Source organism: Bombina bombina, chromosome 4 (genome assembly GCF_027579735.1).
Source record: "Bombina bombina isolate aBomBom1 chromosome 4, aBomBom1.pri, whole genome shotgun sequence".
In the NCBI taxonomy this organism is placed as follows: domain Eukaryota; kingdom Metazoa; phylum Chordata; class Amphibia; order Anura; family Bombinatoridae; genus Bombina; species Bombina bombina.
Window position 1 is genome coordinate 69993737 of NC_069502.1, and position 15297 is coordinate 70009033.

Consider the following 15297-nt stretch of genomic DNA (forward strand, 5'->3'; position numbering starts at 1 on the left):
TATAGTGGCGGCGATGTGGGGGGACCTCGGTTTAGGGGTACATAGGTAGTTTATGGGTGTTAGTGTACTTTAGAGCACAGTAGTTAAGAGCTTTATAAACCGGCGTTAGCCCAGAAAGCTCTTAACTACTGACTTTTTTCTGCGGATGGAGTCTTGTCGGTAGAGGCTCTACCGCTCACTTTAGCCAAGACTCTAAATACCAGCGTTAGGAAGATCCCATTGAAAAGATAGGATACGCAATTGGCGTAAGGGGATCTGCGGTATGGAAAAGTCGCGGCTTGGAAGTAAGCGTTAGGCCCTTTCCTTACTGACTCTAAATACCAGCGGGTGGTAAAAAGCAGCGTTAGGACCCCTTAACGCTGCTTTTGACGGCTAACGCCAAACTCTAAATCTAGGCGATTTTTAATAAAAAATATTTCAACATAAATGCATAGTGTAGTCTGTGTTTCTGATAGTAAGCTGAGCAATACACCATAAATTCACAATACACCATAATACACAATACACCATATATACAAACTCAGATGACTACAGCCCTTCATTAGCTATGTGCTTGCCTGTATATCTGATAGTGAGCTGAGCAATACACCATAATACACAATACACCATATATACAAACTCAGATGACTACAGGCCTTTATAAGGTATTTTATTGTTTCTGTATCTGATAGTGAGCTGAGCAATACACCATAAAACACAATACACCATAAATACAAGTTCATATGGCTACAGCCCTTCATTAGCTATTGTATTGTCGGTATATATGATAGTGAGCTGAGAAATACACCATAATACACAATACACCATAAATACAAGGTCAGATGACTACAGCCCTTCATTAGTTATTTTATTGTCTGTATATCTGCTAGTGAGCTAATTAATACACCGTAATACACAATACACCATAATACACAATAAATACAAGCCAAGATGACTACAACCCCTCACTAGATATTTTATTGCCTATATATCTGATAGTGAGCTAAGAAATACACCATAATACACAATGGCCTCTATTTATCTAGCTGTCTACTTACCTTCATTCGCCGGCCCCAATACGCTCGCCTAAGCTTGCCTAACATCGCCGCCGCTGACCTGAATATGTTCGCCAAAGTTATCAAGAATGCTGTCAAAAAGTTGCGCACCAACTACGGTGCGATGAGCAGCGGACTGTTGTTAACTGACAGTCATCGATCTCGATGCTCATCGGCTTATTTGCAGATTTCTTGCTAGCCTGTCACTAAGCACCCACACTATACTATACTGTTTTACCCCCTAAACCGCCGCTACCGGAGCCCCCAGCAACTAAATAAATATATTAACCCCTAAACCGCCGCTCCCGGACCCCGCCGCAACTATAATACATATATTAACCCCTAAACCGCCACTCCCGGACCCCGCCGCCACTATAATAAATATATGAACCCCTAAACCGCAGCTCTCCGGACCCCGCTGCCACCTACATTATACCTATTAACCCCTAATCTTCCGCCCCCTACACCGCCGCCACCTAAAGCTATTAACCCTTATCCTGCCGATCCCGGACCCAGCCGCAAATAAATTAATTGTTTAACCCCTAAACCGCCGCACCCGGAGCCCTCCGCCACCTACATTACATTTATTAACCCCTATCCTGCCCCCTACACCACCGCCACCTACAGTACATTGATTAACCCCTAATCTACCCCCATACACCGCCGCCATTATATTAAATGAATTAACCCCTAAACCTGTCTAACCCTAACCATAATACCCCCCTAACTTAAATATAATTTAAATTAATCTAAATAAATATTCCTATAATTAAATAAATTAATCCTATTTAAAACTAAATACTTTCCTATAAAATAAACCCTAAGATAGCTACAATATAACTATTAGTTACATTGTAGCTATTTTAGGGTTTATTTTTATTTTACAGGCAAGTTTGTATTTATTTTAACTAGGTAGAAAAGTTATTAAATAGTTATTAACTATTTAATAGCTACCTAGCTAAAATAAATACAAAATTACCTGTAAAATAAATCCTAACCTAAGTTACAATTACACCTAACACTACACTATCATTAAATAAATTAAATTAATTAACTACAATTACCTAAGATTAAATAAAATTAACTAAAAATAACTAAAGTACAAAAAAAATCTAAATTACAGAAAATAAAAAAAAGAAGTTTAAACTAATTACACCTAATTTAAGCCCCCTAATAAAATAAAAAAGCCCCCCAAAATAATAAAATTCCCTACCCTAAACTAGATTACAAATAGCCCTTAAAAGGGCCTTTTGTGGGGCATTGCCCCAAAGTAATCAGCTCTTTTACCTGTAAAAAAGAGAAATACAACCCCCCCCAACATTAAAACCCACCACCCACACACCCCTACTCTAAAACCCACCCAAACCCCCATTAAAAAAAACTAACACTACCCCCTTAAAGATCACCCTACCTTGAGACGTCTTCACCCAGCCGGGCACAAGTCTTCATCCGATCCGGCCAGAAATCTTCCTTGAATCCAGGCAGAAGAGGTCCTCCAAGCGGCAGAAGTCTTTATCCAAGCAGCATCTTCTAGCTTCAATCAACCAGAGCGGAGCGGGTCCATCTTCAATCCAGCCGATGCGGAGCCATCCTCTGATCGGAACAGCCAATAGAATGCAAGGTCAATCCTATTGGCTGATTGGATCAGCCAATCAGATTGAACTAACTTAATTCCGATTGGCTGACCGGTAGACATCTTCATCCAAGCGGCATCTTCTATATTCATCCATTTGGAGCAGAGCGGGCCATCTTCTTCTAGCCGACGCTGATCCATCCTCTTCTACTAACGCCTACTCGCCGAATGAAGGTTCCTTTAAATGACGTCATCCAAGATGGCGTCCCTCGAATTTCCGATTGGCTGATAGGATTCAATCAGCCAATAAGATTTTTCCTACCTTAATTCCGATTGGCTGATAGAATCCTATCAGCCAATCGGAATTCAAGGGACGCCATCTTGGATGACGTCATTTAAAGGAACCTTCATTCAGTGTTAGGACATCAGAAGAAGAGGATGACTCCGCGTCGGCTGGCTGCAGGCTTACCAGAAACATGGGCCCTCAAGCTCCATCCGGAGCTTGATAAATGGGCCCCTATGTGTCTGACAGAAAAGGATAATCACAGCTCAATGTGTAATTGGCAGAAAGTACTAGGCACTGTTAATAGTCTGAATGGACAGAACTGATTATATTGCTCAGGTTTGGTAATTATATTATACTAATTGGTGTAGGTAGGAGGTATGTTAGCCTTATATGAAACCCAAAATATTTCTTTCATGGTTCAGACAGCGGGTCATATTTATAAGGCTAGCCGGAAACAGAAGTTATGAAGCAGCGGTCTAAAGACTGCTGCTCCATAACCTGTCCGCCTGCTCTGAGGTAGCGGACAGAAATCAACCAGATCGAATACGATCAGGTTGATTGATACCCCCTGCTAGCGGCCAATTGGTAATTGCCGAGAGCGTATGCTGTCTGCATTTATCGATGTGCAGCGGAGATGATCCGCTATATCAGATCATGTCCGCTCGCACAATCTTAACTATGCCCCATAGTGTGCAATTTTAAACACTTTTTTTAATTTACTTCTATTATGTTCTCTTCATTCTCTTGGTAACGTTTGTTGAAAAGCAGGAACGTATACTTAAGGAGCCGGACAATTTCTAAAGCACTATTTGGCAGCAGTTTTGCAAGAATCCTAAATGTAGTGCTAAAAGATGCCTACCTAGGTATCTCTTTAACACAGCATATCTGGGTATCTCTTTAACACAGCATATGGTTACAAAGCAAATTTAATAATAGAAGTAAACTGGTAACTTTTTTTACAATGATCTGTTCTGTCTGAATCACAAAAGAAAAAGTGTTGGTTTCATATCATTTAAGCAGCACACAACCTAATTGCATTATATCAAACAAATCCTAAAGCATGTGTACACGGTCCATTTTTTCCAGTACAGCGGTCCCACCCCTTGCTCTCTCTCTCCCCCTCTCTTTTGCTCTCTCTCCCCACTCTCATTTGCACTCTCTCTCCCCCTCTCTTTTGCTCTCTCTCACCCTCTCTTTTGTGCTCTCTCTCTCCCCCTCTCTTTTGCTCTCTCTCTCCCCCTCTCTTTTGCTCTCTCTCTCTCCCCCTCTTTTTTGCTCTCTCTCTCCCCCCTCTCTTTTGCGCTCTCTCTCCCCCTCTCTTTTGCTCTCTTTCTCCCTCTTTCTCTTTTGCTCTCTCTCTCCCCCCTCTCTTTTGCTCTTTCTCCCCCCTATTTTTTGCTTTCTCTCTCCCCCCTCTCTTTTGCACTCTCTCTCCCCCTCTCTTTTGCTCTCTCTCTCTCCCCCTTTCTCGTTTGCTCTCTCTCTCCCCCCTCTCTTTTGCTCTCTCTCTCCCCCCTCTCTTTTGCTCTTTCTCCCCCCTATTTTTGCTCTCTCTCTCCCCCCTCTCTTTTGCACTCTCTCTCCCCCTCTCTTTTGCTCTCTCTCTTCTCCTCTCTTTTGCTTTCTCAGTCCACTCTCTCTTTTTCTCTCTCTCTCCCCCCTCTCTTTTGCACTCTCTCTCCCCCTCTCTTTTGGGCTCTCTCTCCCGTCTCTTCCCCTCCCGTTTGTGCTCTCTCTCTCTCTCCCCCTCTCTTTTGCTCTCTCTCCCCCTTTCTTTTGTACTCTCTATTCCCCTTTCTTTTGCGCTCTCTCTCCTCCTCTCTTTTGCACTCTCTCTTCCCCTTTCTTTTGCGCTCTATCTCTCTCCCCTTCTCTTTTGCTATCTCTCTCTCCCCCCTCTCTATTGCTCTCTCTTCGCCCGGCCACACCCCCATCACGGCTGCTTCGAACCACTATCGCTGCTGCTCAAGGCCAGGTATGTTTGTCCTTGAGCAGTCTCTTGTGCGCATGACAGCTTCGGACAAACATACTTGGCCTTATGCAGATTGAGCCCCTTCTCTCCCCAATACAATATCAATAAGTGAACATGTATACTGCAGTATAGGATGTGCGCACAGTAGTGAACATATTCAACAGAGGCCCTTATTGCAAAACATTTTTTAGGACCCCCCAAGGTAACTCAGTAGTAAGCAAAAATAAACTGCTCTGTATAATGATTTTAGATAGACAGAAAGATAGATAGATAGATAGATAGATAGATAGGTAATAGATGATAGATAGACAGATAAATAGATAGATGATAGATAGATAGATAGATTGAAATAGACAGACAGATAGACCTGTAACCTCCACTAATAAAAGGCTTTCATGAATTAGTATTGTACACATTTTGCACATGCCTATATATAGACTGGCTTCTATGAGCCCCCCAGCATTTGGCCCTGGAACCACTTTACCTGCTGCATCAATGTTAGTTCTTCCCCAGTGTGCACAAATATTCATTTCTAGTGGTTTTACTTTTTTTTAAGTCAATATGTTTTGTACATTTAAATTGGTACTTTTCTATGCACAATAAAATGCATGATGAATAAAATAAACTGTACCTTTAAACCCTCTGGGTCCAGTAGGGCCTGGTGCACCAATATCTCCTTGATCTCCTTTCAGACCAGTTAACCCAGGTAGGCCCCTCTCACCAGGATACCCTAAAAGGAACAAAAGAGAAGAGTAATATGAGATATTTGTCAGAAAAAATTATGATACAGAGAGAGAGAGAGAGAGAGAGAGAGAGTAAGTCCCCAGGAAAAGATGAGCACAATCTTACGACTTTTTCAGCTGCCAGGGTGCACTTTAAAACATACCAAAGTTCCATCAAAGAAAAAGGCACTCACTGGTCTTCATTAAAAATTAATATTTAATTCATCATATTAAAAGAGACGTAACGTTTCGGTGTGCACTGTGCAGTCACACCTTTGTCAAATGTCAAAATTGAACTCCAAATCACGGACCCCAAAAAAGCATATAACATTACATACCTCAACCTGTCTTATATACTGTTCCTAATCACCCATTAAAATCGCCAGTTCCGCCGTACTGGCTCCTGGTGATGTCATCACGCAATGGTAGCAGCGTGATACGTCATCGCCAGTCGGCGTTCAATCCGTTCCCATGGTAACATGTACACGTAGGTAAAACTACTCCTATCATCCCATGTGGGGATGATATGAATGCAATCAGAGCTTAACATATCTGACATCCTTAGTGCCGTGTGATCATGGTGAAATAAGGCTCCATATAAAAAACTTATACAGCGTACCTAGGTTACAATCACCATGTACTCGTAACAATATAAAACTGCATGCATAGCTGTGATTCACATGCATTTTTATATTGTTACGAGTACATGGTGATTGTTCTCTATACTTATGACAATTGCGTTATGCCATAACCTAGGTACGCTGTATACGTTTTTTTATATAAACCATGGGCTTCTAATCTTAGCGCAGCCCCTGCACTAGTGGTGCCGATTCCATAAAAAATTGAGAATGTAATTGGACCCTAAATTCAAAATTAAACTTTTATGATTCTGATAGAGCATTGCAGTTTTAAACAATTTTCCAATTTGCATCTATTTTCAGATTGTGCAGTCATTTTATATGCAGACTTTTGGAGGAATCAGTTTCTACTGAGCATGTGCAGGAGTTCACAGTATATATGTATATGAGTCTGTGATTGGCTGAGGGCTGTCACATGATACAGAGCACGCGGAAGTAAAAAAAAAACTTTGAAACTTGTCAGAAGCAAAATCTACTGCTCCTCTGAAATCAAGTAAATGCCATTGCATTGTCTTTTTTATTATGCATCTGTTTATTATGCAAGTCTACGATATAAGGGTCCTTTAAGATGAGGAACAGACAGCTTAAAAAAGTATGGCTTTCTTTTGTAGTTTGTGTCTTTCTTACCTTAAAGCATTTTTATTTAAAACATGTACACACAATACAATAATGCTCAGGGCAAGAGAGTTGTACTGTTTTGGGGAGATATTCACAAATCACAAGAGTTGTGAATAAGTCTATGATTAAACTATGGTGTATGATTAATGTAGTTTGAAAATGTATTATTAGGTTTATGTGAAAAGCCTCAAACTAAAAAAACTGTACAGATCTAGACCTAAACCTATGTTTAAAGCAATTGTACATATAAGTTATATGTTACATATAAGTTCCGAGGCTTCAGATCTCATTGCTACTATTTTCTGCAAAGATTTACCGCAGCCGTATTGCTTTGTCATATTAATAAACTGGACTTATCTTCTAGACTGATTACAATTCTTATATAAATAAAAGGTGTTGATAGACACATGAGTCCTGAGAACTTGAATATAGTTGCTGATGCCCAGTGGATGAACTTGCAATGCAACTGGAAACCTCTTAAAGGGACACAAAAGTCAAAAGTTTTCTTTCATGATTCAGATAGAGAATACTATTTTTAACAACATTCCAATTGACTTCTATTATCTAATTTGCTTCATTCTTTAGATATCCTTTGTTAAAGAAATAGCAATGCACATGGGGTGAGCCATTTACACGAGGCATCTATGAGCAGCCACCAATCAGCAGCTACTGAACCTATTTAAATATGCTTTTCAACAAATTATATCAAGAGAATGAAGCAAATTAGATAATAGAAGTAAATTGGAAAGTTGTTTAAAAACAAAATGTATGCTTACCTGATAAATTTCTTTCATTCCGGATATGGAGAGTCCACAACGTCATTCAATTAATAGTGGGAATATCACTTCTGGCCAGCAGGAGGATGCGAAGTGCACCACAGCAAAGCTGTTAAATGTCACTCCCCTACCCTTAATCCCCAGTTATTCGACCAAAGTGAAATGGAAAAAGGAATAACACAAAGGTGTAGAGGTGCCTGAGGTTTACTCAAAAATAACTGTCTAACTTAAGGGTGGGGTGGGGTCATGGACTCTCCATATCCGAAAATAAATAAATTTATCAGATAAGCATAAATTTTGTTTTCTTTCCTAAGATATGGAGAGTCCACAACGTCATTCAATTACTAGTGGGAACCAATACCCAAGCTAGAGGACACGGAATGAACAGGGAGGGAGAACAAGGCAGGCAGACCTAAACAGAAGGCACCCCTGCTTGAAGAACCTTTCTCCCAAAAGAAGCCTCAGCCAAGGCAAAAGTATCAAATTTGGAAAAAGTATGCAGAGAGGACCAACTTGCCGCCTTGCAAATCTGTTCCACAGAAGCTTCAGTTTTAAAAGCCTCCTCCAGAGTCCATGGATCCTGAGCCTTTAACCTCTTAAGGACATATGACGGAATTTTTCTGTCATAAAACAATTGAGCAAACTGAAAGCTGTGTCCTTAAAGGGTTAATGATTCCCAGACTGCTCCCCAGCATAGCAGGCTGGCGTCCGTTGTCACAATCACCCAGGAAGGTCTCATGAAGCATGTGCCCTGAGAGAGATGCTCCTGAGAAAACCACCATGGAAGAGAGTCTCTTGTCAACTGGTCCAGATCTATCCTCTGAGACAGATCTACATGGTCTCCATTCCATTGTCTGAGCATGCATAACTACAGAGCTCTCAAATGGAATCAAGCAAAAGGAATGATGTCCATGGAAATGACCATCAGACCAATTACCTCCATACATTGAGCCACTAATCGTCTAACAGTAGACCGAAGAGGGAGGCAAGAGGAGAGAATTTTGGATTTTCTGATTTTCTGTCAGAAAATTTTGTCATAGATAGGGAATCTATTATGGTCCCTAAGAAAACCACCCTTGTAGCTGGAACAAGGGAACTCTTTTGCAGATTCACTTTCCAACTGTGGAAATGTAGAAAAGACAACAAGATCTCTGTATGAGAGTTTGCTTGTTGAAAAGATTGTCTAGAAAGGCAAATCTCAGAAACTTCTGATGATCCTTGTGGAAGGGAACATGAAGATACTCATCCTTTAGGTCTATGGTCACCATGAACTGACCCTTTTGGACCAAAAGGAAGAATGGAACAAACGGTTTCCATTTTCAAGGATGGTACCCTGAGAAACTTGTTGAGGCACTTTAGATCTAAAATAGGTTCAAAAGTTCCCTCTTTTTTTGGAACCACAAACAGATTTTAATAGAATCTTAGACCCTGTTCCCTTACAGGGACTGGAACAATCACTCCTAGGGAGAAAAGATTCTGAACACAGTTCAAGAATGCCTCTCTTTTTACCTGGTCTGCAGGTAATCTTTAAAGGTGGAATCTGCCCCTGGGAGGGCAAGATTTGAATTCTATTTTGTAACCCAACCCTGAGATATTATGTCCAAAGCCCAGGGGACTGGAACATCTTGTATCCATGCTTGAGAAAGCAGGGAAAGTCTGCCCCCCACTTGATCCGATCCCGGACTGGGGGCAGACCCTTCATGCTGACTTAGACTCAGCTGAGGGTTTCTTAGATTGCTTCTTCTTGTTCCAAGACTGATTGGGTTTCCAAGAAGACTTAAATTGCTTCTGCTTGGAAGAGGAAGACCTTTGACCTTTGAAGTCACGAAAGGAACGAAAATTACTTTGGTGTCCTTTAGGTCTGATTTTCTTATCTTGTGGAGAAAAGACCCTTTTCCACCCGTAATATTAGAAAGGTCTAACGCTTGTAAGGAAGTGCCAGAAGCTTGGACTTGGAGGTAATATCATCTGACCAAGATTTTAGCCATAAAGCCCTACGGGCTAAGACAGTGAAGCCAGACAACGTGGCTCCTAGTCTAATAACTTGCATGTTAGCATCAGAAATAAATAATCTTGCATTTCCTCCAACAGAGTTTCTTCTAAAATTGAATCAGACAAGGCATCGCACCAATAAGATGCCGCACTTGCTACTGTGGCAATACAAACTGCAGGTTGCCATTAAAGACCCTGATGTACATACATCATTTTCAAATAAGCGTCCAGCTTCTTGTCCATGGGATCCTTAAAGGAGCAGCTATCCTCTATAGCAATCATAGTTCTCTTAGCCAGAGTAGAAATAGCCCCTTCTACTTTAGGCACCGTGCGTCAAGAATCTTTAATGGAGGCAGCAACAGGAAGCATCTTTTTAAACATGGGAGACGGGGAAAAAGGAATCCCTGGCTTCTCCCATTCCTGTGAAATAATGGAACAGGAAACACTTCCACAGTGAAGGAACATCATAGTATCTATTAAGTTTACTAGAATTTTTAGGGTTGACAAATCAATCAAAAGTTTACTTCTTCAGAATCAGGAATTATACTGTCTGAATCTGAGATTTCACCCTCAGAGGCTACCGACATATCCTCCTCATCATACTTATGAGATAGGGCAACCTGCGTAGCAGTTGGAGGAACAGAAACATTACTATCTGAATGTTTCATTTTCCTCTTGCGTATTCCCAGTATAGGAAATGCAGATAATGCCGCAGATACCGCAGAAGATACCTGAGCCGTAAAATCTGCAGGCAAATAAATACCTCCAGGAGGCTGAGAGGAACTGCAGGGCACTGTATGTGACGCCATCGAGGCTTGGGACGTTTGAGGAGAAGACTGTGGCATAGCCTGAACAGCATCATCCTGAGAGACTTTAGGCTCAGAAACAAAAAAATTGTCTTTACTTTTCAAGGTTCTATCTTAACATGAGTAACAAAATTGCATGGGTAGAACAACCTAGGCATCAAGACACAACAAACATTTGTCCATAGGAACAGACTCCTGCTCCACGTTCCCAGCTTAAGGTATACCCACAGAAAACCAGAAAAAATGTTTCTTATTTTTATTTTTTAATACTGGCACTTTAAATTTCAAACGTACACCGAGCAAAATTGCGCTAAAAAAAAAAACACCCCAAAGAAGGCTCTCTACACCTCAGCAAACTGAGGTGCCCTACCTGCCCACCGGAGAAGCAAACAGCTTGTCAATGTAACCCTGCCGGTCTCAAAAATCAGCCAGTACAGCTGACGCTGCTCTGAAAGCGGAAGAAACAGAGAGTCATGCTGCCAGCAGGGGTGTGTCAATCAACCCGATCGGGTTAATTTGTGGCGATCTCTGTCCGCCTCATCAGAGCAGGCGGACAGGGCTATGGAACAGCGTCCTGAAGACTCGCCAGAAACACGGGCCCTCAAGCTCCATTCGGAGCTTGATAAATGGGCCTCCTACAAGACAAAAGCACTTACCTGCTCATCAAGCTGTCCGGCAGGTAGACAGCTTACAAGTCATGAATGGACACATACTCCTTACAGAGACCTGTAGAAAAAACAGAGTAACCAACTCTGGCTTTCTATACCAAGGGCAGGAAACATGTCATAAAACCAAGCAAGGTCTACCTCACAACTTTCTAACTGCTTAAAAGCCACCACTACTCTACTGAAGAGAATAACGTGGACACAGCTAAACCCAAAAACTTGCTTGTAGTTGAAATTCTTTAGACACCAAACTTCGCCTCCTCCATTGACAGAGGCAAAGAGAATGACTGGGAATTATGGGTAGGGGAGTGACATTTAACAGCTTTGCTGTGGTGCTCTTTGCCTCCTCTTGCTGGCCAAGAGGGATATTTCCACTAGTAATTGAATGACGTTGTGGACTCTCCATATCTTAGGAAAGAAATTTGCATACTCTTTCTAAACCACTTTCTAATAGACTTTAAGAAATCTATGAAGAACAAATATATATACATATTTTTCCATTTCCATATTGGTGCTATTATGTTTAAATTGAAATAGGCATGACTAAAAGATTATTTTTTACATAAAAGCTGTACAAAACCAAAACATTTTCTTTTGTGATTCAGACAGAGCATACAATTAAAAAAAAGTTTTAAATTTACTTCTGCTATCAAATTTGCTTTCTTCTCATGGTATTCTTTGTTGAAAAGATACATAGGTAGGTGTCTAACGCTCTACCTGGTAGGAAACAGTGCTGCCATTTAGTGCTCTTGCATATGGATAATATTCTTGAGGAACTGCTGCCATATAATGCCCTAGACATGTGCACGTTCCTGATATAACATCAACACTTTTCAAAAAAAGGTCCCAAGAGAACGAAGAAAATGTGCTAATAGAAGTAAATTAAAAGGCTGTTTAATACTGCATGTTCTATCTGAATCATGAAGGCAGTTGTTGGGTCCCTTTAATATTAAACATATTAAAACATTATTTATTTTAATGTTACACTTTTGTGTATTAGAACATAGTTCTTATGAAGGAACACACTGCACAGAACCACAGAAGAGTCAAGCCAGGAACTTGATCTCCCAAATACCAGAGAGTTTGACAGCAAAACATGAAAAGTAAGCACAGTTCCTAACATTACCGACTGCTTATCAGATTAGGTTAAGTTTACAGCATTATTATATGAAACACATTCCCCCTTAGTTTACGGTCTGGAAGATAAGTATGGCGGTGAGACTTGTTTTTGTACATCTGTGTTAGCAATTTTTCCATTTGTAACTGCATTAGGTCTTGTCAGTTCCTACACTACTGTTTTGGAAGTCTGTGGGGGGAAATGTCACATAAATTATCCTGTGGTTAATATTAACAAGAACAGTGGATAATCCAAAGCTGACAGGATTCATGGCAGGACCAGTTCTTTTGAGCCTCTTTCTCATTTGTGGCAAGATTATAAGTGGAGCACAAATTTAACGCTCCCGATTGAGCGTTAATTGCGCTAGAAGTTAAATTTTTGCACCCATAGGGTTGTGCTCGCTTTATAAGTTGAAAGTTAACTGTTTTCGCTCTCACAGTAACCCAATTAGCACAAAAATACAAACTTAGAATATTGCGTGCGCGTTCACGTATTCCCCCATAGTAGTTATTGGAGACAAAAAAGAGGAAACCCCACTCTCGTGCAAACCCATTCTCATTAAAGATAAACTGACATGAAAATATGAATATTTCACATTCCAATAATCTGCACATAACATAATATGTTACATGTATTCATAAATACATATTAATATATATATATATATATATATATATATATATATATATATATATATACTGTATATGTATCTGTTGTTTTTTATGGTGCAACATATAGCTATACACATATATATATATATATATATATATATATATATATATATATATATACTGTATATATATATAAGATGTTGAAATAAGCACTCACTGGACTTCAGCCAACTGTGACAGCAAAAGTATTCTTTAATGTGACGTTTCGGGACACAAACAGTCCCATCCTCTGACAAACAACCAGAGTAAACTGCAAACTTTTAAAGATCTTTGTGGCACTCCCCCTTGTTCACAGCCAATCCCAGCTGCCTGTGTGCAAACAGTTTATTGACCTCATCAATAAACATATTTGCAATATTAATACGTGTTCATTGTATTATTGTGTAAATCCAAAATAAATAAAAGTGAAAATATCATATGTTATGTGATGCCACTAAGTTGATCAGCAGTTATCCACCATGAATAAAATAACATAATTCAATATGAAATAACAACTCCCGTGTATACCATGCCCTTTCTTGGCAACCAATTGGGACCACTTATTAATAACACTCCCTAATCATCCTCCAATCAAGTGTTTGATAATGTTTTGATAGTGAGCCTGTCTGCACCGTCCTGGAAGCATTATTAATTGGCACTCTATATTAGTATAGGAATAAACACACACTTGAAACTTGCACAACCAACATATAGATATTTCTTATTATGTTGATCCAGTCCGCGATCGCTCGCGGTGTGGGGGTATCCCCTAACAGCTGGCCACTAAGCTGATGTACCAAGGCCGCGCCTCCTATGGGCGTAAATAGACCAATCAACATAGGCATTGTCAAACAGGGCTCGTGTACAGCGAAAACGAAAACATCCTGTCACCACAGCATTCACACTCTAGAAATAAGAGGGGGACGAGTCTACGGACAAAACCCGATTATCACAAATCCGCCTCTCCATCAAGGAACACGTCCGCTGTATAACACCACCTCCATATTGGCCCCAAAACATGCAGCCACACAGATAAAATAACAGCAACCATATCCATTACGGCCAGTATGTATATCGAGATGGCACAAAAGAGAGTCTCCTATACATAATAAGCCACAGTGTAAATACCTCCTGTGGCTAAAAGGCCAATCAAATCATCTGGTGGTGGGAGTGTGTTAGACACAGTTTGAGAGTCGTATCCTAGCAACCGCATGAAAAAAACTATGGCTGTTTCCATTGGACAGCCCTCACAGTACACTATATAATACATGTATATGCATATTGAATCTCGCTAACTGAAGGACTCCCTAACTAGGTGGACCACTAGTGATCAACAATGTTTAGAGCATCTATACGTGTCTATGTGCGTGAAAAAATCTAACTAACTATACAATAAAAACAAAAACAAACATATACCAAACTGGCCTATGGTAATCAACCTCATAGACTATACTACATGTTAAGGTATAAATATAAATCTGAATATGGTCTCATGTGTTTTCATTTAGTGTATTAATATTAGTGATAATAATACCAGGACTTCTTCCAGTTCAGAGGACGCCCCCTCAACTCCAACCCTACAGTTTGAACATAGACTCTCACATAATGGAAGACCTAAGGGTCATCCCAGCTGTCATGGCCGCCCATGTCAGAACCACTAATGAACAATATCCCAGAAGGGGATATAAAAGCGCTATAAACAGTTAAATGTCAAATGTCTGACTTTATAAGTCAAGAAACAGATCTACTGTAACCGGCTTTTGGATGTGTCCGTAAAAATCGGTATCTATGCAGAAAGATGTTGATAAAATTCTTCTTGGATATGGTGTATATGTGAAGACAGGCAGCTCCTCTTGATGCCGGAGAGTGAGGGAAAGCAGTTAGAAAACAAGAGAAGGAAAGAGGGCGTCACAATAGCGTGATATCGTCTTGTCATACAGATTTGTGTGTAGACAGGTAATATGCTTACCAGAGCGTGTGGCACTGTGCTGTGACCAGTGCGTGAAAGCTTGCTAGCACTTAAAACAGTGGCTAGTACACTGCAGGAAATGTGTTCCTTAGGATCTTCTCCTGGTTCTCACTTCGTGAACACCTCCTGATGTCTTGGTTTGAGTTGAACAAAACAACTCTGCGTGTTGTTATATTAGTGTTGGAATACCACAATAAGGACAACTTTTCAAATAAAATTGCTTTATTCAATGACGCGTTTCTCAACCCCAACCAAGTCGTTTCATCAGATAAAAAGCGAATGCAATCAGTTACAATTGTTAACAATATATACAGATTGTATATCTCATAAGGAAGTTGTCATGAGGTATCTATCCAATAGGAAAATGTTTACGGATATCAGCTGAAAAAGCCGGTTCTGGCTCCCAGCTGTTACAAATTAACAAACCACTGGTGGTAAAAAAAACATATGTATACAAAGGATTATGTAAAATAATTGAA

General features: G+C 40.3%; 1 protein-coding gene across 1 annotated transcript in view; it reads right to left on the reverse strand.

The window, feature by feature from the left end:
- The window catches only part of SCARA5 (scavenger receptor class A member 5), an 807029-nt gene that overhangs the window by 295182 nt on the left and 496550 nt on the right, over positions 1-15297 (reverse strand). The window contains exon 6 of the mRNA XM_053709505.1: positions 5497-5595. Coding sequence (XP_053565480.1) covers positions 5497-5595 — 99 coding nt within the window. The remainder of the gene's footprint in view (positions 1-5496; positions 5596-15297) is intronic.